Source organism: Pseudophryne corroboree, chromosome 2 (assembly GCF_028390025.1).
Source record: "Pseudophryne corroboree isolate aPseCor3 chromosome 2, aPseCor3.hap2, whole genome shotgun sequence".
Taxonomy (NCBI): domain Eukaryota; kingdom Metazoa; phylum Chordata; class Amphibia; order Anura; family Myobatrachidae; genus Pseudophryne; species Pseudophryne corroboree.
Genome location: NC_086445.1, coordinates 162,535,453 through 162,558,667, shown reverse-complemented (window position 1 = coordinate 162,558,667; position 23,215 = coordinate 162,535,453). Strand labels below are relative to the sequence as shown.

Below are 23,215 nucleotides of genomic sequence, written 5' to 3'. Positions count from 1 at the left end.
GCAGGTCCCTTCTTAGAGGTAGAGGCCACGGATCCTCCGTGAGCATCTCTTGAAGTTCCGGTTACCAAGTCCTTCTTGGCCAATCCGGAGCCACGAATATAGTGCTTACTCCTCTCCATCTTATAATTCTCAGTACCTTGTGTATGAGAGGCAGAGGATGGAACACATACACTGACCGGTACACCCACGGTGTTACCAGAGCGTCTACTGTCTGCTGAGGAAGTCTGCTTCCCAGTTGTCCATTCCCGGAATGAACACTGCTGACAGTGCTATCACATGATTTTCCGCCCAGCGAAGAATCCTTGCAGCTTCTGCCATTGACCTCCTGCTTCTTGTGCCACCCTGTCTGTTTACGTGGGTGACTGCCGTGATGTTGTCCGACTGGATCAACACCGGCTGACCTTGAAGCAGAGGTCTTGCTAAGCTTAGAGCATTGTAAATGGCCCTTAGCTTCAGGATATTTATGTGAAGTGATGTCTCCAGGCTTGACCATAAGCCCTGGAAATTCCTTCCCTGTGTGACTGCTCCCCAGCCTCGCAGGCTGGCATCCGTGGTCACCAGGACCCAGTCCTGAATGCCGAATCTGCGGCCCTCTAGAAGATGAGCACTCTGCAACCACCACAGGAGGGACACCCTTGTCCTTGGTGACAGGGTTATCCGCTGATGCATCTGAAGATGCGACCCGGACCATTTGTCCAGCAGGTCCCACTGGAAAGTTCTTGCGTGGAATCTGCCGAATGGGATTGCTTCGTAGGAAGCCACCATTTTTCCCAGAACCCTTGTGCATTGATGCACTGAGACTTGGCTCGGTTTTAGGAGGTTCCTGATTAGCTCGGATAACTCCCTGGCTTTCTCCTCCGGGAGAAACACCTTTTTCTGGACTGTGTCCAGGATCATCCCTAGGAACAGAAGACGAGTCGTCGGAACCAGCTGCGATTTTGGAATATTGAGAATCCAACCGTGCTGCCGCAACACTACCTGAGATAGTGCTACACCGACCTCCAACTGTTCTCTGGATCTTACCCTTATCAGGAGATCGTCCAAGTAAGGGATAACTAAAACTCCCTTCCTTCGAAGGAGTATCATCATTTCGGCCGTTACCTTGGTAAAGACCCGGGGTGCCGTGGACCATCCAAACGGCAGCGTCTGAAACTGATAGTGACAGTTCTGTACCACAAACCTGAGGTACCCTTGGTGAGAAGGGTAAATTGGGACATGAAGGTAAGCATCCTTGATGTCCCGAGACATCATGTAGTCCCCTTCTTCCAGGTTCGCAATCACTGCTCTGAGTGACTCCATCTTGAATTTGAACCTCCGTATGTAAGTGTTCAAAGATTTTAGATTTAGAATCGGTCTCACCGAGCCGTCCGGCTTCGGTACCACAACAGTGTGGAATAATACCCCGTTCCCTGTTGCAGGAGGGGTAAATTGATTATCACCTGCTGGGAATACAGCTTGTGAATGGCTTCCAAAACTGCCTCCCTGTCAGAGGGAGACGTCGGTAAAGCCGACTTTAGGAAAACGGCGAGGGGGAGACGTCTTCGAATTCCAATTTGTACCCCTGAGATATCACCTGAAGGATCCAGGGGTCTACTTGCGAGTGAGCCCACTGCGCGCTGAAATTAATTGAGACGGGCCCCCACCGTGCCTGAGTCTGCTTGTAAAGCCCCAGCGTCATGCTGAGGGCTTGGCAGAGGCGGGAGAGGGTTTCTGTTCCTGGGAACTGGCTGATTTCTGCAGCCTTTTTCCTCTCCCTCTGTCACGGGGCAGAAATGAGGAACCTTTTGCCCGCTTGCCCTTCTGGGAACGAAAGGACTGCGCCTGATAATACGGCATCTTCTTATGTTGAGAGGCGACCTGGGGTACAAACGTGGATTTCCCAGCTGTTGCCGTGGCCACCAGGTCTGAAAGACCGACCCCAAATAACTCCTCCCCTTTATAAGGCAATACTTCCAAATGCCGTTTGGAATCCGCATCACCTGACCACTGTCGTGTCCATAACCCTCTTCTGGCAGAAATGGACAACGCACTTACACTTGATGCCAGTCGGCAAATATTCCGCTGTGCATCACGCATATATAGAAATGCATCTTTTAAATGCTCTATAGGCAATAATATACTGTCCCTATCTAGGGTATCAATATTTTCAGTCAGGGAATCCGACCACGCCAACCCAGCACTGCACATCCAGGCTGAGGCGATTGCTGGTCGCAGTATAACACCAGTATGTGTGTAAATACATTTTAGGATACCCTCCTGCTTTCTATCAGCAGGATCCTTAAGGGCGGCCATCTCAGGAGAGGGTAGAGCCCTTGTTCTTACAAGCGTGTGAGCGCTTTACCCACCCTAGGGGGTGTTTCCCAACGCACCCTAACCTCTGGCGGGAAAGGATATAATGCCAATAACATTTTAGAAATTATCAGTTGTTATCGGGGGAAACCCACGCATCATCACACACCTCATTTAATTTCTCAGATTCAGGAAAACTACAGGTAGTTTTTCCTCACCGAACATAATACCCCTTTTTGGTGGTACTCGTATTATCAGAAATGTGTAAAACATTTTTCATTGCCTCAATCATGTAACGTGTGGCCCTACTGGAAGTCACATTTGTCTCTTCACCGTCGACACTGGAGTCAGTATCCGTGTCGGCGTCTATATCTGCCATCTGAGGTAACGGGCGCTTTAGAGCCCCTGACGGCCTATGAGACGTCTGGACAGGCACAAGCTGAGTAGCCGGCTGTCTCATGTCAACCACTGTCTTTTATACAGAGCTGACACTGTCACGTAATTCCTTCCAACAGTTCATCCACTCAGGTGTCGACCCCCTAGGGGGTGACATCACTATTACAGGCAATCTGCTCCGTCTCCACATCATTTTTCTCCTCATACATGTCGACACAAACGTACCGACACACAGCACACACACAGGGAATGCTCTGATAGAGGACAGGACCCCACTAGCCCTTTGGGGAGACAGAGGGAGAGTTTGCCAGCACACACCAGAGCGCTATATATATACAGGGATAACCTTATATAAGTGTTTTTCCCCTTATAGCTGCTGTATTTTTAATACTGCGCGTAATTAGTGCCCCCCTCTCTTTTTTAACCCTTTCTGTAGTGTAGTGACTGCAGGGGAGAGCCAGGGAGCTTCCCTCCAACGGAGCTGTGAGGGAAAATGGCGCCAGTGTGCTGAGGAGATAGGCTCCGCCCCCTTCTCGGCGGCCTTATCTCCCGTTTTTCTGTGTATTCTGGCAGGGGTTAAATTCATCCATATAGCCCAGGAGCTATATGTGATGCATTTTTTGCCATCCAAGGTGTTTTTATTGCGTCTCAGGGCGCCCCCCCCCAGCGCCCTGCACCCTCAGTGACCGGAGTGTGAAGTGTGCTGAGAGCAATGGCGCACAGCTGCAGTGCTGTGCGCTACCTTGTTGAAGACAGGACGTCTTCTGCCGCCGATTTTCCGGACCTCTTCTGTCTTCTGGCTCTGTAAGGGGGCCGGCGGCGCGGCTCTGGGACCTATCCATGGCTGGGCCTGTGATCGGTCCCTCTGGAGCTAATGTCCAGTAGCCTAAGAAGCCCAATCCACTCTGCACGCAGGTGAGTTCGCTTCTTCTCCCCTTAGTCCCTCGATGCAGTGAGCCTGTTGCCAGCACGTCTCACTGAACATAAAAAACCTAAAACTAAACTTTTCACTAAGCAGCTCAGGAGAGCCACCTAGTGTGCACCCTTCTCGTTCGGGCACAAAAATCTAACTGAGGCTTGGAGGAGGGTCATAGGGGGAGGAGCCAGTGCACACCAGGTAGTCCTAAAGCTTTACTTTTGTGCCCAGTCTCCTGCGGAGCCGCTATTCCCCATGGTCCTTACGGAGTCCCCAGCATCCACTAGGACGTCAGAGAAATAAACTGAAATAAAGTGCTCATATGAAAACTTAGCTCAGACGTTAGGAACCAATATACTGGTCACCCAGGTACCCAACCCGTTTTGTCACACATAATACTGAGCAATGTTAGGACTTCATCAGGGGTACCTATGAATTGCTAATATTGCTCAGTAGCACGTGATGAAACGTGCCAGATGACTAGGCAGCTGGTATATCGTTTCCTAGCATCTGGGCTGTTTTCAGAAAAATATGTTATCAATTGGTTATAAAGAAATATTTATATAAAAATGTGTACAGAGAAGCTTTCTGTACAGTACATGACAGTGTCTGCTACAAATTGCAGCATATTTAAAGTACAACCACTATTCTTTTGTGTGTGCAAAAGACTACCACTTTCCTCTTCGTGGCTGTGGAAGTTATTTGCTGCCTGGGTACTGGGGGGCCTGAGTGTGAGGTACATGCAAAGCCGAATGCAGCATGAATTAATCGGCGTCATACGCAGTTTAGTGACTTCTCACCAACAGGGGCCCTTACATAACTATCAGTTCCAAGTATTTTTCATTCTCCCATGGGTGTACCAGATGAGGCAGCCATCTTGGGCTCATTACAAAGGTTACATTCCACTGTAGAATACTACAAAATTGAGTGCTGGAAGGGGTCAGTATAAATGAGGTGCACTCATTTCCCTTTTAATCATAACATTCATTAAAACCAAATTGTACTTGGTATGTCTTAAAATAAGGCCATCCGAGCTGTATTGTATTACTTAATATATAATTTAACCAATTTTCTAAATTTGTTCCTTTGGTCAGTATTCACAAATAAGTAGCTAGTGTACCCTATATAGGGCTCAAGGAAGCAAAATATTTAAAAAATAGATAAGAAATACTGTGATACGAAATAAATAAATGTGAAATTAAAAACTTTTGCGCACTGTTTTTATTCAAAGTTGACAAATGTATTGTGTGTGTGTGTGTGTGTGTGTGTGTGTGTGTGTGTGCGTGCGTGTGAGCTATTTCTGTCAGTACATTGTTCAATAATTTAGTTACTATGTATCAAATCATCAGAGTCTAGAAATAATTGATGTCCAATTCTTATTGTTATTAATACTCTTGAGAAAGCTACTGTTTGTCTAGTATGTCAATCCTATAAAATTGAGTGACGTCATACAAATGACAGGTCCACTTTATTAAATTTATATAGAAAAATGTCTTTATTGTTGTTGGCACTTCAGTGTCCTGAAGTGCAGACAGGGTGAAGTGCCGACGGGGAAAACAGTGCGCAAAAAATCAGGAACATAAAAAAGAAGACAAATAAATTAAATGTGAAAAGCGTGTTGGAACTGCCCCACTCATGAGAGAGCTTACAATCTAGTGGCGGAGGAGAAGAGCTAAGACAAGAGTGTAGACCAGAGTGGATATTAGGAAAGTAGTGAGGGTGGACCAGTGTTAGTAGTATAGACGGGAGTTAGGTAGGGTAGTAAGAGCAGGGAGAAAGGAATCCATATGTTGAGTTGCAGCGCAGGAGAAGTCTGGTAGACAGTATGAATGGTATTGGGATGGGATTCTGAAAGATGGGGGATCAGTTTAGGGTCAGCAGAATGGTGTGACAGATGTGCAGTTGCAAGAGAGGAAGATCAGTCTTGTCATGCAGAATAGTCAGCCTTTGCCTCTTTTGCTTAAAATATTACTTTGAAGAGTCACAGAAGTAAGGGAGCAGTATGTCCTGATGCTCTGCACAGCTCACATCAAGGTGCACGCTTACCCGGAAAACTGTACGTGTCACATCAACATTGACAAATGCTGCCACAAACTCATGCATGTCATCGGAAATCTATACATTATGAGATGCACAAACAACACAAAGGGGCTTTGACAATGTGCAGCAGATGGTTTGTCCCTTTACTTCCTCTGGATACTCAGTGACTACATCGTTACACTCATTCAGTCCTGAGACCACATCAGTATCATTAGAACTTACCACTTCAGTTGCAGTGAAGACAAAACCACAGAGACAGAGGACGCTGCCATGGCTGCTGATCCCATCCAGGGCTGTAAGACCAACCCCAGCGGCAGAAAGACACCTTGTAAGGAGATACAGAAATGTTTCTATGAAGACCAGATGCATGTGAAGTTCTATATACAAAGATAATCACACAGTGCATCAACAGAGCTGTAACTGAGATCAATGATACATTTTATAGTATGTATGTTTTACATATAGGAACAATAGGAACTGGAAGGAATAAATCTGCATCTGCCTGATCCCTGTTCTAAGGCGTAACCTGCTGTGTTATGTTGCCACTTTCAGTCAGTAAAGAAGAGCTAAAACTAAAGTCGCTCCAACATAATACTGTAACATTGGCAAGCGTACAGCGCTTTTTGTGGGTGGCACTGTATTTACAGTACATGTATTTTACCGTCTACTGCATGCAGTGTGACTGTCCTTCTTTTTCACACCTCACAGTAGTACTGTTTCTGTCCGGACAGCCCTGGGTATGCTGGACCATGTAAGGAGGACCGTAAAGAGCCTAATTATATAAAACACTTTTGTCTAAAAGGGTGTGGGGGGAAAGGTGTATTTTATTGAATGAAAGTTTATTTGGGTGAGAGTTGTGAGTGTATTTCCAATTCACAGTTTTCAATATAATGAACTAGTGTCTCAGAGTCCTTACCATTATAATGGGTACTCAGGGGGATCGGCAATTTGAGGGTTCCTATGAGGCATAACTCAGACCCACACAGACCAGGGTTTCTAGAAGAGCCTCAGCACAACCTCTGATGAAAGGCATCAGCTCTGGCGTCTATTATACCAGGGGTCCCACACTACTCATTTCCCTGTTACAGTGATAATCAGCCCAGGCTGACTAGATCGAGGACTGGCTAGAACAATGACAGGCTCAGTTTCTTAAATTATATAATAATTGTTTGTAATTCTTGATGGTTGTTTACCCTACTATAAAGTGTACATCCAGGATTATGTGTGTTGATTGAGAGATATACTGTATACACCATTAAAAAAAATCTTCAAAAATATGATAATATTAGTAACAATAATAACATATTATAATTTCAATTATACCTGCTGCAATGGGTATGCCAAGAAGGTTATATATCAGTGCAAAAATAAAATTAATTCTTATTCTTCTCACTGTTCTCTTTGAGAGGTGAATACTGGAAACAACATCAAGCAAATCATTCTGCAACACAAACCGCAAACAAGGAAATGGTTACCAAGTAATAGAACCGTTCCAGCCTCAGCGTGCCCACCTTATTCACTCTCTATTGGAATAACACCTTCTTATATATCATTATATAGATAAATAGCATATACAAAGGGGGTAATTCAGATCTTATCGCTGCTGTGCGTTTTCGCACAGCGGGCGATCAGATCTGAACTGCGCATGCGTATGACCCGCTATGTGCCGGCAGGTCGCACAACAGCAACAGGCATCTGCGCCTAGCGACGGGATGGTGCGAAAAATCCAAACGCAAGGGCGTTCGCAAAGGTGATTGACATGAAGAGGCCGTTTGTGGGTGGCAACTGACCGTCAGGAGTGTCCAGAAAAACGCAGGCGGGCTCAGGCGTTTTGAGGGAGGGTGTCTGACGTCAGCTCTGGCCCCGATCAGCAAGATTACATCACAGCGGCGGAGTAAGTCCTGGGCTGCGCAGAGACTGCACAAACTGATTTTTGTGCAGCTCTACTACAGAAGCGATCACACACTTGCACAGGCTTTCCCCTCCCCCTGTAGGCGGCGACTATCTGATCGCAGGGCAGCAAAAAACACAGCTCAGCGATCAGATCGGAATTACCCCAAAAATACATAAGTAGACATTAGAAAATGATACAGGGTAATCAACTTTGTATTTAAAAATAAGTCAATAAATATTTTGCAACTATTGATAGAATACTGCAGGGGTGGCCAAACAGTTGATCGCGATCGACTGGTCGATCGCGGACATGCGACCAGTCGATCGCGATCCGTCGTCCAGCCACCCGAAGCCGCGCATCTCCTGCCTGCCGCCCTGCCTCCTCAGTCTGGTCTGCGGCAGTGACGGCGGAGTGTATAGCTCAAATCAGGTGCCGGTTCGTTAGCCAATGAGAGCTCGCGGACCGGCGCCTGATTTGAGATATACGTGCTGCCGTCACCGTCGGAGATCACACTGAGAAGCAGGGCGGCAGACAGGAGAAGCGCGCGCTGCGCTCTCCACTCCGGTGAGCTCTACTATGGGGGCATATCTGGCATTGTGGGCACATGGCTCAGTGGGGGCATATCTGGCAATGTGGGGCATATCTGGCAATGTGGGGCATATCTATATCTGGCAATGTGGGGGCATATCTGGCACTGTGGGGGCATATCTGGCTCTGCGGGCACATGGCACTGTGGGGGCATATCTGGCACTGTGGGGGCATATTTGGCACTGTGGGCACATGGCACTGTGGGGGCATAGCTGTAATCTGGCACTGTGGGGGCATATCTGTATGTGGCACTGTGGGGTCATATGTGGCATTGTGGGGGCATATCTGGCACTGTGGGCACATGGCACTGTGGGGGCATATCTGTATCTGGCACTGTGGGGGCATATCTGGCACTGTGGGCACATGACACTGTGGGGGCATATCTGTATCTGGCACTGTGGGGTCATATCTGGCACTGTGGGGGCATATCTGTATCTGGCACTGTGGGGGCATATCTGGCACTGTGGGGGGGCATATCTGTAATCTGGCACTGTGGGGGCATATCTAGCACTGTGGGCACATGGCACTGTGGGCGCATATCTGTATCTGGCACTGTGGGGGCATATCTGGCAGTGTGGGCACATGGCACTGTGGGGGCATATCTGGCACTGTGGGCACATGGCACTGTGGGGGCATATCTGTATCTGGCACTGTGGGGGCATATCTGGCACTGGGGGCACATGGCACTGTGGGGGCATATCTGTAATCTGGCACTGTGGGGGCATATCTGGCACTGTGGGCACATGGCACTGTGGGGGCATATCTGTATCTGGCACTGTGGGGGCATATCTGGCACTGTGGGCACATGGCACTGTGGGGGCATATCTGTATCTGGCACTGTGGGGGCATATCTGGCACTGGGGGTACATTGCACTGTGGGGGCATATCAGTAATCTGGCACTGTGGGGGCATATCTGGCACTGTGGGCACATGGCACTGTGGGGGCATATCTGTATCTGGCACTGTGGGGGCATATCTGGCACTGTGGGCACATGGTACTGTGGGGGCATATGTGTATCTGGCACTGTGGGGGCATATGTGTTTGAGGTTTTTACCTGTGGGGGCCAATGTGTTATTTCGTGTAAGGCAGTCATTACACTCTGTGCAGCAAGGCTACGTCCCTTTTTTTGTTATACCACGCCCACTTTTTGCTATACCACGCCCACTTTTTTTGTTATGCCACGCCCCTATTTTTGCGCGCACGTCTGCGGCGTGCGATATTATTCCTCCTAGGTAGATCACAAAAGCTTTTTAGCTTTCAAAGTAGATCGCAGACTCCAAAAGTCTGCCCACCCCTGGAATACTGTATATGAGAAGGAAAGGTCAACTTGTGCATTTTAGCTCCCTGCATGCCAGAGTGGGGTACAGATAATATCTGTTCTCTAAGGTCTACACTAAAAGCTATTATCAGGTATTTTATGCTTCTAAATCTAAGATTTTATTTAGTAAAAATAAGAAATATAATTAATATAATTTATTTAAACTATTTATTACCAGTATATATGAAGAATTCGTTCGTACAAGCATATTCGAATAATTCTACAAGTACACTCAGGTCCTGATTCCGATGTAGATGTTAATGCAATCGCAGCAGCAATTTTTAACACAGCTACCGTCTGAAAATATGGTAATGCCACACCTGCTTGGAAATGTACTGAGACACCCACTGGCAGCCCTGCAGTACCCGGTGTCTGCGTACAAACACGCAGCACTGGTCGCAGAACCTCCAATAAACTGAGTAACCTTCTAGTCAAAATGGTTGTGGGAGGTGAGATGCTGGCGCCATGTTTTCTGCGTACGGGATCACTTATGTAGGTTGAGATGCTCCCAGCAATGGCGGCACATGAACACTGAGCTGACAATCGCTCGACTGTGTAAATATCGGCATTGCATACAAATTGGAATTGACTTTTGGAGGGTCCCTCTGTTATTAATTAGCCTAGAGATATCTAGAAAAGCCTCACACATAAACCAATGGTGGAAATTGTGCAAGCAAGGGAACAAGGTGCCTATTGGGGACAACGATGGTGAATACTAAAATACCACAGCAGTGCAATGGGGACATCTGCACCAAAAACCAGTGATTACTACCACATATGATTCCACCAGAGAGGACACAGTGATCTGGTCAGAACCCTCTTAACAACTTTGACCTGCTTCCCATAGGTAGGATCAGGGCTCCGGGAACCAACGCCATCTGTACTTTCCAACAGGCAAACTCAGGAGACTTTTAGTTAGTGGATTTGATGAATACTGGGCAGCCACATCGGGCCCTTAATAATGAATGGGCCTAACACTTAAAATATGAGTAAACCAGTGTTTCTGCATGTGTAACAGACCCATTAGTGACCATGAATAGGTCCCCAAGTATTAATCACGGTGGCCATATAACATGAATGTAGGTGAAGGCAGATGTTGGATTTTAAAAATATGTTCTGTTTCCAAATAGGATCAACAGATTTTAAACCAGGCTACAAACTAAACAAGCAATGTAGCCGAGTATATCAGGGTTGTTGTACGCACATCATAAGACTAAAAACAGCATCAGTAGGGAGACCATGGAAATATAGATCATTGGTTCATTTTAGGAGTGCACTGGTGATATGGTGACTCCTGCAGAAGCACTGAGGGCATGATAGAAGCAGTACTTTCTGTCTAATCGCACCCAACAGTACTGAGTACCGACACCATTTTTTTCTAACGGGAAAGTTTCAGTTCTACTAATAGCATACACGAAACGTTTCTACCTGGAACGTGTCAGCTAAAGGTGTGACGTCTACCTAGAACACTTCTGCTATAGGGTTTAAAAAAACTATTTCATTATCTAAATGACAAAACAACTTTTTATCAATGTACCCTTTGTTTATCAATGATAAATTCCACAATAGATCATCTTCATGTTTTCGTAGAACTTTCCAGCAGAAATGATCAAGGTGTGATGTAAAGAGATGATCACCAACTCCAGGTACCTCCTTCAGAAGGTGCCCCTGTAACAGGACCCATGTAATTGTCTAGGTGGTAGACGGCAGTGATGTGCGGTGGGGTGAGGCAGAGCCTTTCCTGTCATACTAACGTTTGTGCCAGAGGTTTGACTGTATAAAGTATATGAAAAATACAAAGAATATTTTTTAAATGTCTTCTTTGTACTATTCTAATCATTTTTATAGCCAAAACTTTGACTCCCCTGCCTACCTTGTCTGCACTCCTCTGATCAGCACTCACCAAATTTCCAGGAGTTTATACCTCTGCAACTTTGCATTATGTCCACATGAACCCCTTGGCTCATACAGTGTGTGTAAATCTGGCTCTGGTACTAGCCAGTGCCTCCTTAGCCATTTACCTCACCGCACGTCCCTGGTAGACGGTACAATGCATACCTCCCAACATGACCCTCTCCAGGAGGGACAGAATGCTTTGCTTCTGGACTTCCTCCTTAATGTATGATTGCCATCACCTGTGCTGAAACACCTTTCTTATCCATTAACCTGTTCAACACAGGTGCCGGCACTCATAAATTAAGAGAAAAGTCCAGGAGCAGAGAAGTGTGTGCCTCTTGGAGAGGATCATGTTGGGAGGTATGCAGTGGCAATAACCTATGGCATGTAGATCACCATATGCAGGCGATTCATCTGATTGAATCAATGAAACAGGCTCACATTCTCGCTGGATGATTGGGATCACAGTATTTCTGTCACGTTGTTGCATGTGAACATATCGGCAATCTGATCCTTATTTCACACCAAAACTCAGGGGCCAAATTCCACCCCCAGACACAAACTAGTAGATGGTAATAATAAAACTCAATTGTATACATAATTAAATAGCAACATACTCTGATGAGAACGATATCTGCAGCTTCGATGGCTACATCAGTTCCAGTCCCAATGGCGATACCGACGTCGGCTCTGGCCAGTGCTGGGGAGTCGTTGACGCCATCTCCCACCATGGCCACTCTCTTCCCCTCATTCTGCAGTTCTTGGACTTTGGCCACTTTGTGAGAGGGAAGGACTTCTGCAAACACCTTCCTGATCCCAACCTGCAAGGATCAAAGACTTGTAAGAGGATCCCTACAGCACAATGTTAGTTCCTCACACAGAGTACAGAGACGATCGCTCTTACATGGTTTACAATAAGTAGAGCATGCTGGGAGTTTTAGTTTTACATATACAAATATCCCAGTTTGTCTACATTTGTTTCAACACATATCACAACACCATCAACTTAGTCAAGAAGTACTCGTGTGAACATTACTGATAACTGGCGCAAAAGAAAAAGGTAGTGTAATAAGCTGAAGTAGGAAAATGGAATCTGATTGCCATGGGCAACTCTTTCTTTTCCTTTGCGCCTGTTTTCATAAATACAACCCTAAGTGGTGGGTTCGACCCTGGTAGCTACCATGGTCGGATTCTTTCTGGGCATTGTAGAACCAACTAATACTTGTTCTGCAGAGCCACTAACGTGGTCTATGGTTGGCATATTTCAGACTGTCAAAGTCAGAAAAATATCTCTATGCACACTACCATATTTGCACCTCACACAGGTCCGTGCTGCGCATGCGTACGCTCTCCCGTACGTGCGCATACTCACAGTCGCGGGCACCCGCAGGCGCATGGTATGCGTATTTACGGTAGAGTTTATGTGGTTGTAGCGTGCGACTCAATCATTACATATTTTCACTAATAATGTATTTTGTAGATCATGGTCCCTTTGATAGATTCTGAAAGTTTGGTTAATATAGAATGTTTATGAACAGAGGAATCCCTCTTTGTTTGATACGAAGGGTCAGATAGGAGTAATACAGTGGTGTTTAGTATCCATCGGAAGAATATTTAATTAGAAATATTCCGGTGTTGGTTTGAAGCAGATCAATCGCTCGTGCGAATAGTTATGGACATAAGAAGTTTATGAACATTTACTTTATTTGCACTTTATTACCCATGCGGCGGGAAACCCAGTTTCCCTCCCACCTGAGCAGTTGGAAATAGTCACAGCCCACCTGTATGAATCAACCTATGACCTTTTGTTATAATGCGAAGCCGAATTCCTGTGTCCAATGAACAATGAGATTGTAGGGACCATTGAATTGTATTGTGTGTGGGGCATAAATAGCAGGCCGACCATATCCAACTTCACTCTCTTCAACGGTTCTCATTGCTGATAATCGGGAGCTGGATATCGAGGCGCATGCGATCGTTCCCCTTGTGCGTAAGTTCTCTCCGTAATCATATTGTCTTACTGTGAGCCATTTCTCTCTCTCCCTCTCTTCTCTTTCTCTCGTATTTTTCCTTGATTAGACTTGAATTGTATTGTATTGTATTTCCCGTGTAGTTATCTGGTTAGTTGGTTTATGTTATATTGTAGTGTATGCTTTGTACTGTGATTCCTTTTGCGAGTATAATAGTTATAATACATATAATAGGTTTCGGACCCTAAGCCCAGGTATCTGTGTATTCTTTATAAGGGTTAAGTATTCTCTGAGCGTCGGTGACGCTCAAGCAGCTTTGTAGTTAATCAGGTTACACCAGGTTGCACTTACACTCTGTCTCTACACTAAGGTATACTGCGTATCTCACTGTTAAAGGTATAGATATAAAGGTTTAACGTTGTAAGCGTCTGCATCGCTGGTGATCTCCTCGTGGTCCCGAGCGCTGCTACGCTATAGCGAATCATTACGATAAGTCAACAGCCAATAGTCTGCCTGCCTGCGATCACTTGGCCGTGAGTGAACGTGACGCCTGAGCGTCTCGATCACGGCTAAGCGATCGATACGCAACTTGCGTACCCTTACGGTACTTCTTACGTAGATAGCGTACAGTGTTCTTAGACCTCATAAAGGGTTATATACACGATAAATATTTAGCTTTATCAATTGGCGGCTCGTCCTGTCCTTCACATATCTGCACTAGGTAGATCAGCAGACATTATCCCTCAGCAAAGGGCGAGAGGTTGTCTCGTAGTGCTGACGGGATAAGCGTCTGCTTCGCTTAGATAAAAGAGTGCTGAAGGAATCCGGGAACCGGAGGTAAGAACAAAACGCTAGTGTCTTTTAAAACTGTATTTTTCTGTCTTGCGTACACACGCACGCACACATATATATCTGCATTTCTTTTTCTTTTTCATTTTCGTATATCACTCTCCTGTCTGCCAGTTTTATAGTCGATAGAAGTGCTAAAAAAAGATTTGCCGTTATTTCATAGTTTAAGAGTAGAGGTAATATAGTTAAAAGATAGACAAACACACAGTTTTGCCTGGGAGATAAGGCGAAGTCAGTGTGTTGTGTGGTAGATGACCAGGGATCATCTACATTGATAAAAATATAAATTGTGTTACGGTGGATCTTTGCTTTGCGTACACGTGTCCCTAACAAAAGACTTGTGTACGTAATCCAAAGGCAGACGCACGCAGCGTACATTACGCAGCGGAGCGTCCGGTTACGCCCACGTAGCTCAAGTCACGATAAGTTGATTTTTAACGCAACGCGGTAAGTAACGCAAAGCGGTAAATAGCGCCACAGGCGATAAATAACGCAAGTCTATTTTTGGAAATCCAAAATTTAAATTAACAGATCCTGCTCCTAATTGGTAACACAGCTGGGCTAAAGAAAAATTTCTGCGCAGAAATAGAAATAGAAGCAAAAGTGTACATGTGATGAGTGAGTGTTTTTGTATCACATAAGTTTATATAACTTAAAGGTTGAACCACAAGAAAAGTCGAGTACTCGTGAGGTACACGCGTGTAAGTGACGTGCACGGTGGCTAGGGAGGCATCCTTGGTTAAACATAATATTTGAGCATTAGAGTATAGCGGACCAGTATAGAACAAGACCAGGAGGTCAGACCAGGAGGTCGTACAGAACAAGACCAGGAGGTCATAGTAGACCAGCAGGTCCAGGTACAGTAAACAGGGAAGTCCGCTATACAGTTCAGAGGCACAACACCAAGAGAAGGGTTGGTGCAAGACCCATATAGGCCGTACAAGCTCTGGCTGAAGGAATTCGCAGTCGTAAGTTTCGATTCCATTGGTCTTTCCGTACACAAGCTTAGTTGTTTGTGTACTGAACGACTGGACCGCACGTAATTGTGTACAGTAGTTAGTAATCTGACCTAGTACCATTAGAGTAAAGGGGTCACAAACGCTATTTGTACATTCTGACGTGATTTGTGTAATTTTTTATTTTTCAAGAAGGGAAGTTCGCTGGTCACTCAGGAACTATCTGACAAACCTCACCTTTACTGGAAAGAGTAAGTGTTCTGCGGATAACCCTCGCATGTTCCAGTAAACAACGTTTTTTATAGGTGCCCTGGGTCGAGTGCGCCAGCACCATATCGGTGTGATCAGGTCGCATTGGTCGGCGTGGGCGAGTGAGTGGGGTACTCGGTAAACCGCCACCGTCAGCCTATTGTGAACAATCTGGTTTTCTGTAAGGGTTCGCTGAAGACCTTGATATAGAGATCAGAGGTAGAGCAAGCAACGCCTGCAGAGTTATGGGGGCCAGTTGTTCAGGTAGGGGGCGATCAACCTCGGTTCGGGTTGATTCAGTGGTCCGACCAATTGGGTCGGCCAGGTATATCATGTGTGAGAAATATGGAAGTCACACAGAGGTTTTATGTGATGAATGGGAGAGAATGACGGTACAAGACCGGGAGAAATTCCCAAGAATAGGTAGCTTCAGCCCAGAGGTGTTACAAAATTTAAGGAGGAGGATATGTCTCATAAAATCAACAAAGAGACGAGTTCAGCATTATGATTATTTACAGTTGTGGCAACAGGAAGGTGAGATACAGAGAGGTTTGGCTCAGGCGGCGGGATCTGGCTCTAACAGAAAACTGATTGCCACGGCCCCGCCGCCACCATATATATCAGGAGAGAAGTTGATTACGGAGAAAGACGCACTAAGGTGTAACACAAAATCACTTAGTAACTGTGTAAATGTTAATGATAATGTTAACCCATTAACCCATGCAAGTATTAACCCGTGCAAGTTGTACCCTGTTTTGAACTTTCCTCAGGAGTGTGATCAAGAGGACGAAGCGACAACGATTTCAGCGCTCTCTCTAGCAGCCACCATAGCAGAGACCACAGTAGGCACAGCAACACCCACGAGATTAGTAAAGGCCCCTAGCGGAGGGATAGGTGAGGTCGTATCAACTGGTAAGTACGGCACCATGCATTATGCTGAGACTATTTCACCACAAGCTGTAGAATCTACACAGAATGAGGTTGTTAGAATTACTCCTGTTAGGGTAATAGCAGTTCCCAATGGGAAAACAGATGTATCAGGAGCCACTCCCATAAGGAACATTGCCATGTACAGCCCATTTTCCCGAATGGAATTAAGGACCATAGTGTCTGAATTCCCTGACCCTAGAAAAGATTTAGTTGCCAGCCAAAAATACATCACAGACTTAGGAAACACTTTAGAGCCCAATAATAAAGATTGGCAGATATTGCTAAAAGCTTGTTTACCCTCCAATGTCGACTCAGCTCAATTTTTAGCTGATTGTGGACTAGATCTGGATGTACCTCTTACAGATGTGTACAACAAAGATAACGTAAGAAGGATAAACTTACAGTTAAAGGAGCATTTCCCAGCAGTTGTTAAATGGAACAAAATATTTTCCATTAAACAAAAAGAGTCAGAAACAGCTGCAGAATATTTCCACCGGGCACTATTAGAAATGGCAAAGTACACTGGTATAGAGGACATTAGGACAAATCCAAACCATCGAGAAGTAGCAGTATCTGTACTAATGGATGGTTTGAAGGAAACATTAAAGGCAAGGGTACAGACCACGCAACCATGTTGGCGAGGTCTGTCAGTGTCCACTTTGAGAGAGGCTGCTATTGATCACGACCGAAACATCACCAGACACAGGGAGTCGCAGAGTGATAAGCTAATGTCAGTAAGTATACAGGCTCTGACCACAAAGCAGCCTGCGTATGTACCATCCAACCCTGTGGGTAAGTCAACTATGATAACATGTTATTCTTGTCAAAGACAGGGGCACTATGCACGAGACTGTAGAGCGAAAAATTCGCAAAGATCATACCAACCCCCTAGACAACGACACGACACACGACATTGGGAGCAAGGTCCGCAGAAACGGAGTTATGAGCCACATACAGGGGAAACAAAAAGATATCCCCCAAACAGAGACTGGCATGCCTCTGGTAGTTCCCAACTATCTCCCTCACAAATAGTTGCTGCCAGCGGGATTCAGGGAGGTCACCATACCCAATAGGGGTGTGGCCATACCTGTAATCTGCAGCCAGTGAAATTGATTGCCAACCTTGAAAGTGAACCCGAGGTCGCAATTAATGTAGCTGGTAAAACTTTGAACTTTCTTGTAGACACAGGGGCGGCCAAGTCAGTGATAAATTCGACAGTGGGCATGAGGACCACTGGTAGGACAATTCCAGCCATGGGAGTAACAGGAGTAGTCCAGCACTACCCTGTTAGCAAACCAGCCGAGATTACAATAGGGCCTTTGCATACCAAGCATTCCTTTTTGCTGGCTGCATCGGCACCAACCAATCTCCTGGGAAGAGACTTACTGTGTAAAATGGGGTGCGTCATTTATTGTACTCCTGAAGGTGTATTCTTGGACATACCTGAGAAACACGCTCAGGAAGTGCGAGACATGTTAGACTCCCCATCAAAATTAATGTCACATACCATTATGACAAATAGGAATCCATCCCAAGTAGAAGAGATGACATCTCAGATACCAGAGTCACTTTGGACAAAAGACGGACAGGACACTGGATTAATGGCAAACGTAGCTCCAGTAGTTGTACAAGTAAAAGATGGTAGGATAGCTCCAAAAATCCCACAGTATCCTCTGAAGCCAGAGGTGGAGTTAGGAGTTTACCCAGTAATAGAGCGCTTGCTACAACAGGGCATTCTGGTAAGAACGTCCAGCACTGCCAATAGTCCCATCTTCCCTGTTAAGAAGAGTGGGGGGAGGGGTTACAGGCTAGTGCAGGATCTAAGGGGGATTAACAAAATAGTTGAGAGTCAGTTCCCCGTAGTGCCAAATCCAGCTGTCATCCTAATGCAAATCCCTCCCACTGCCAAATTTTTCACTGTTATTGACCTCTGCTCCGCTTTCTTTTCGGTACCTCTGCACCCTGACAGCCAATATTTGTTTGCATTCACATACAGAGGAGTCCAATACACGTGGACTCGATTGCCCCAAGGTTTCATAGATAGTATATTTTCTCAGGCTTTGCATGATTGTTTACAGTCTTTCCAACCAGACAGTGGATCAGTATTGATACAGTATGTGGACGATTTATTACTGTGTTCAGATTCACTGGAAGCATCTCTGAAGGATACGAAACAGCTCCTGTTTCATCTTTCAGACACCGGACACAAGGTGTCCAAAGACAAGTTGCAATTATGCCAAACTAAGGTAAAATATTTGGGACACTGTCTAACACAAGGACTGAGACACCTGACCGCTGATAGAATCCAAGCAATTAGAGACATGACCCTGCCACAAACCCAGCAACAGATCAGAACGTTTTTAGGAATGTGTGGGTATTGCCGTAATTGGATCCCAGGGTTTTCCATTTTAGCGTTACCTTTGCAGGAAATGGTCTCCTCGAACAAACCTGATAGGATTTCGCATACAGACGAGTCCGAAACAGCATTTGAGAGACTCAAACAGTGCCTAACGCAGGCACCAGCACTAGGTATGCCAGACTATGGGAAACCCTTTGAACTATACGGAACAGAAAGTGCTGGTTGCGCGGCAGGCGTACTAACCCAAAAACACGGTGATGCCAGCAGGCCAGTTGCATACTACAGCGCTCAGCTAGATACGGTAGCGCGATCCCTCCCCACATGCTTGCGAAGCGTTGCTGCGATAGCATTGCTAGTGACAAAAAGCGAAGATGTCGTGCTAGGCCACAACCTCACAATCCATACGCCACATGCGGTATCAGCCTTATTGAATTCTGCCCAAACCAGACACGTCTCAGCGAGGTTTACAAGATGGGAATTAGCACTAATGGCCCCCGTAAACATCACCATAAGGAGATGCAGTGCATTAAATCCTGCAACATATCTCCCAGGTGTGCCTGGTCAGGCACAAAGGGTGGAAGGTGAGAGTGCTGGGGAAGGAGGATTTAATACAAAGGAAGATACACATGATTGTATGGAATATTTGACCCAAAATTTTACCGCAAGGCCTGACATCAGTGACAACCCACTGGAAGATGCAGAACTCACGTTCTACACGGACGGTAGTTGTCACAGACAGTCAGACTCGGGAGACTTGTGTACTGGATACGCAGTCGTAGATGACCAAGACACCATAGAAGCGGAACCGCTAGGCCCACCTCACTCAGCCCAGGTTGCTGAACTGGTCGCCCTAACCAGAGCATGTGAATTGGCTAAGGGTAAGTCAGCCAATATCTACACCGATTCTAGATACGCATTCGGGGTAGTCCATGATTTCGGAGCCCTATGGCGCCTCAGAAATTTCATGACGGCAGCTGGTACACCGGTAGCGCATGCAGCTCACATAAAAAGGCTTCTAACAGCGATACAGGAACCCGACAGAGTGGCTGTTATCAAATGTAAAGCACACACATATAGCCAAGACCCGGTATCACTTGGTAACAGCCGAGCAGACGAAGCTGCTAAGTTAGCAGCTGCTACCCCCATACAGACAGACACCACACAACTGATGGTATTCAATACCATCAACACACAGAAGTTGTGTAAAATGCAAAATTTGTGTTCCACACAGGAAAAGGCAGTCTGGAAGGCAAAGGGATGTGGCCAAGAGTCCTCAGGACTCTGGACGGATGGACATGGTAAACCAGTGGCCCCCAGAGCATATCTTCCATGTCTGGCTGAAGCAGCTCACGGGCTGACTCATCTAGGCAAGGAGGGAATGTGCAAATTGGTAAGAGCCTATTGGTGCGCCCCAGGATTCTCCTCTCATGCGAGTAAAAGAGCAATGTCATGCCTTACCTGTCTGAGAAAGAATATTGGAAAGGCAATACCTACAGAACCATCCCATATCCCACCTGCCGGCGGCCCTTTCCAGGTAATACAAATTGACTTCATTCAATTACCCCCTTGTCGGAATTTGAAATATGTACTTGTTTGTATAGATGTTTTCTCGAATTGGGTCGAAGCATTTCCTGCAGCTACAAATACCGCTATGTTTACAGCTAAGAAAATTGTGCAGGAATTTGTATGTAGATATGGTATCCCTAGAATAATCGAAAGTGATAGGGGTACCCATTTTACAGGTGATGTCTTTCAAGGAATGTGTAAGTTGATGGGAATTGATAGCAAGCTGCACACTCCGTACCGTCCACAGGCGAGTGCGAAGGTCGAAAGAGTGAACAGCACTATTAAAAATAAATTGAGTAAAGTGATGGCAGAGACAGGATTGACATGGCCAGAAGCTTTACCCATTGTATTGTACAGTATCAGAACCACTCCCAGGTCCCCTCTTAATCTGTCCCCCTTTGAAATCTTATTTGGTCGACAACCGCATGTCATGATTAACCCTCAGGATGATTTGAAATGTAACAATGAAGTAACTGTAAAGTACTTGATTAACATGAGTAAACAGTTAAGGAATCAAAATGATAATCTAAAGTTGGTGATCCCTGATCTACCTGATAGTAATTGTCATGACATTGAACCTGGGGATTATGTAATGATACGAAATTTTCTACGCTCAGGTTGCCTTATTGACAGATGGGAAGGACCATACCAGGTCTTATTGACTAGCACGACAGCATTGAAGGTTGCTGAGAGAGAGACTTGGGTCCATTCATCCCACTGCAAGAAGGTTGCTGATCCAGAGAAGTCCCGTGATAAGGAACAGACGGTAGAGGTTGTATCACTGGAGTGTCTGTTCCAGGAGGACTGAGGCGGCACCTGAGCCTTGAAGACCGAGAGCTGTTGTCGACTCCCCACTCCCTTTTATTGTTTTTTTTCCACTTCCCATCCCCTCTCCCTCAAATGTATTTTTCCTCCTTCTCATTCTTCTTCGTCTCCTCCTCAAAGATGGACTTGCCCCAAGAGACTGTGATCCGGATTTTCCTGTTGACCATGATGTTGACCAGAGCAGTCTGTTCCGGCGAGAGTACCATGGAGGTCGATAGAGGTTCTGGAATGAGTTCTGATGATAAAGATGGAGGCGTAGTTTTCCAAGATCAACCTAACCAACAAGCAAAGGCGAGTATCAGAAAACGATCCGATAGCATTGACCATAGAAGAAATTGTGACGGATTGTTAACTGAAGAAAACTGTATCTGTAGGCTCTGTAACAATGTCATTGAAGATGGGTGCATTAAGAAATGCCAATCCAGTTTTAATATCCATATGGACCGGCATCCATTGAGTGATTATCACTCCTTAGTGGGTAATGTATTAAACAAAACAGATTGTTGGGTATGCTCTCAAGTACCTCAGGGTCATAGCAAATCAGGGCTAGTACCATTTCCTTTAACGATAGGGGAGGTACTTGAGTTAAATGGTGGGAGACCGGTGGACCGGAGGTTTAATATCTCCAGCCCTCCTAGTTTGAAGCTCCACCAATACCACGTGGATAGGTCCCTATTATGTTTTAACATCTCCAATTCCAGAAAGCCGGGAAATTGGGAAGTATCATGGAGTAACCACACCATGACCTTTTCACATAGAGCAGATAGAATGCCTACAGATACAGAGCTTGTACGCCACATAGCCAGTAGAGGAAAATCTTTCCGGTATAGATACACCTTAGGAAATAGGATTACTAGAGTTGGAGAAGTATCACCAGGATACTGTGCACATATCGTACAACCTGATACGTGCATTAAGCAGATGGAAGAATTAGGGCTAGGAGATTTCACATGGAAGGTGTGTAATATGGTCATGTCCTTCTCCGTCCCATATGTTCTCCCCGATGATGCATATTTCATATGCGGGAGAAAGGCGTACAAGTGGCTTGCCCCAAACTCTGAAGGATTGTGTTATATTGGAAGAGTATTGCCTGAAGTAATGACTGTAACACATGACAAAATGAAAGACATACACCGTGGTGCCCAAGCTCCTTATACTCACACTCATTACGAGCACCTTGTTAAAAGACAACTGTCAGAAAGGTTAGAGCATCCGGCCTCTGATCTGATCCATGAATCCACCGGGATTCAGGTTCTGGTGGCGTTAGATTTCACTCGCACCGCTCGAGGAGTGATGAATTATAGATACATTTCCGCACTCGCCAATTTGTTAGATAATATCACTGAAATGTACGATGACACGTTTAGATACACTGGAAGAGAACTTCAAGCTTATAAAACAGAACTGGTACAGCATAGAATGGTTCTTAATTACCTCACAGCAGTGACAGGCGGATATTGTGTTACATTGGCAACACAGTACGGCGTGAAGTGTTGCACGTATATCACAAATAGCACCGAGGATCCGGTAGAGGTCATAGACCAAAAGATGGACGATATTCTCCAATTAAAGTGGGAATTTCGCCGAAAACACAATCTCACTCTTGCTGCTGTAGGTAATGAGCTGACTGGTTGGGTGTCATGGTTGAACCCGCGAAATTGGTTCTCTGGTTTAGGAGACTGGGCTCAAGGAGTCATAATGGATGTTGGGAAGTTTCTACTATGTATCTTAGGTGTCGTTATATCGATTGGATTGATATTTAGATGCGGGCAGGCTTTAATGAGGTGCAAACAAAGTACCAGAGTGATGAGTTTGAGGAGTGAGGAAACTGTAATTAACCTGGATTTGATTTACGACCCAACGATAGAAACAATGATGTGATGAAAATGCGATTTCTACGGTCCGTTTCTTTCACCTGTTTTTCTGGTTTTTCTCCAAGATAACAAGACCCCCTTGGACGAGGAAGTTGATGAGACGCTATACAGACAACGGATAGACCAAAGAAGAAGTTTTGACCACTTGAGATATGGACACTTGATGAACTTTGCCATGGATCCCCAGTTTCCCTAGAATTCTTAAAATTACGCTAGCCCAACATTTTTTTGTAAATCTAATGGCATTGACAAAGCTTATTGCTCACGCCTAATGAGCAAAACAGCGCAAAGAAGACGAC

General features: G+C 45.6%; 1 protein-coding gene across 4 annotated transcripts in view; it reads right to left on the bottom strand.

Moving 5' to 3' along the window:
- The window catches only part of ATP7B (ATPase copper transporting beta), a 249,017-nt gene that overhangs the window by 21,988 nt on the left and 203,814 nt on the right, over window positions 1-23,215 (bottom strand). For all 4 annotated transcript variants that reach the window (XR_010206109.1, XM_063951945.1, XM_063951951.1 and 1 more), the window contains 3 exons: window positions 11,956-12,159; window positions 6,965-7,082; window positions 5,864-5,966 (listed from right to left, as the gene is read on the bottom strand). Coding sequence is in view for 3 of the 4 variants with exons in the window: in XM_063951945.1 (XP_063808015.1) it covers window positions 5,864-5,966; window positions 6,965-7,082; window positions 11,956-12,159 (425 nt within the window). In the remaining variant the exon portion in view is untranslated. The remainder of the gene's footprint in view (window positions 1-5,863; window positions 5,967-6,964; window positions 7,083-11,955; window positions 12,160-23,215) is intronic.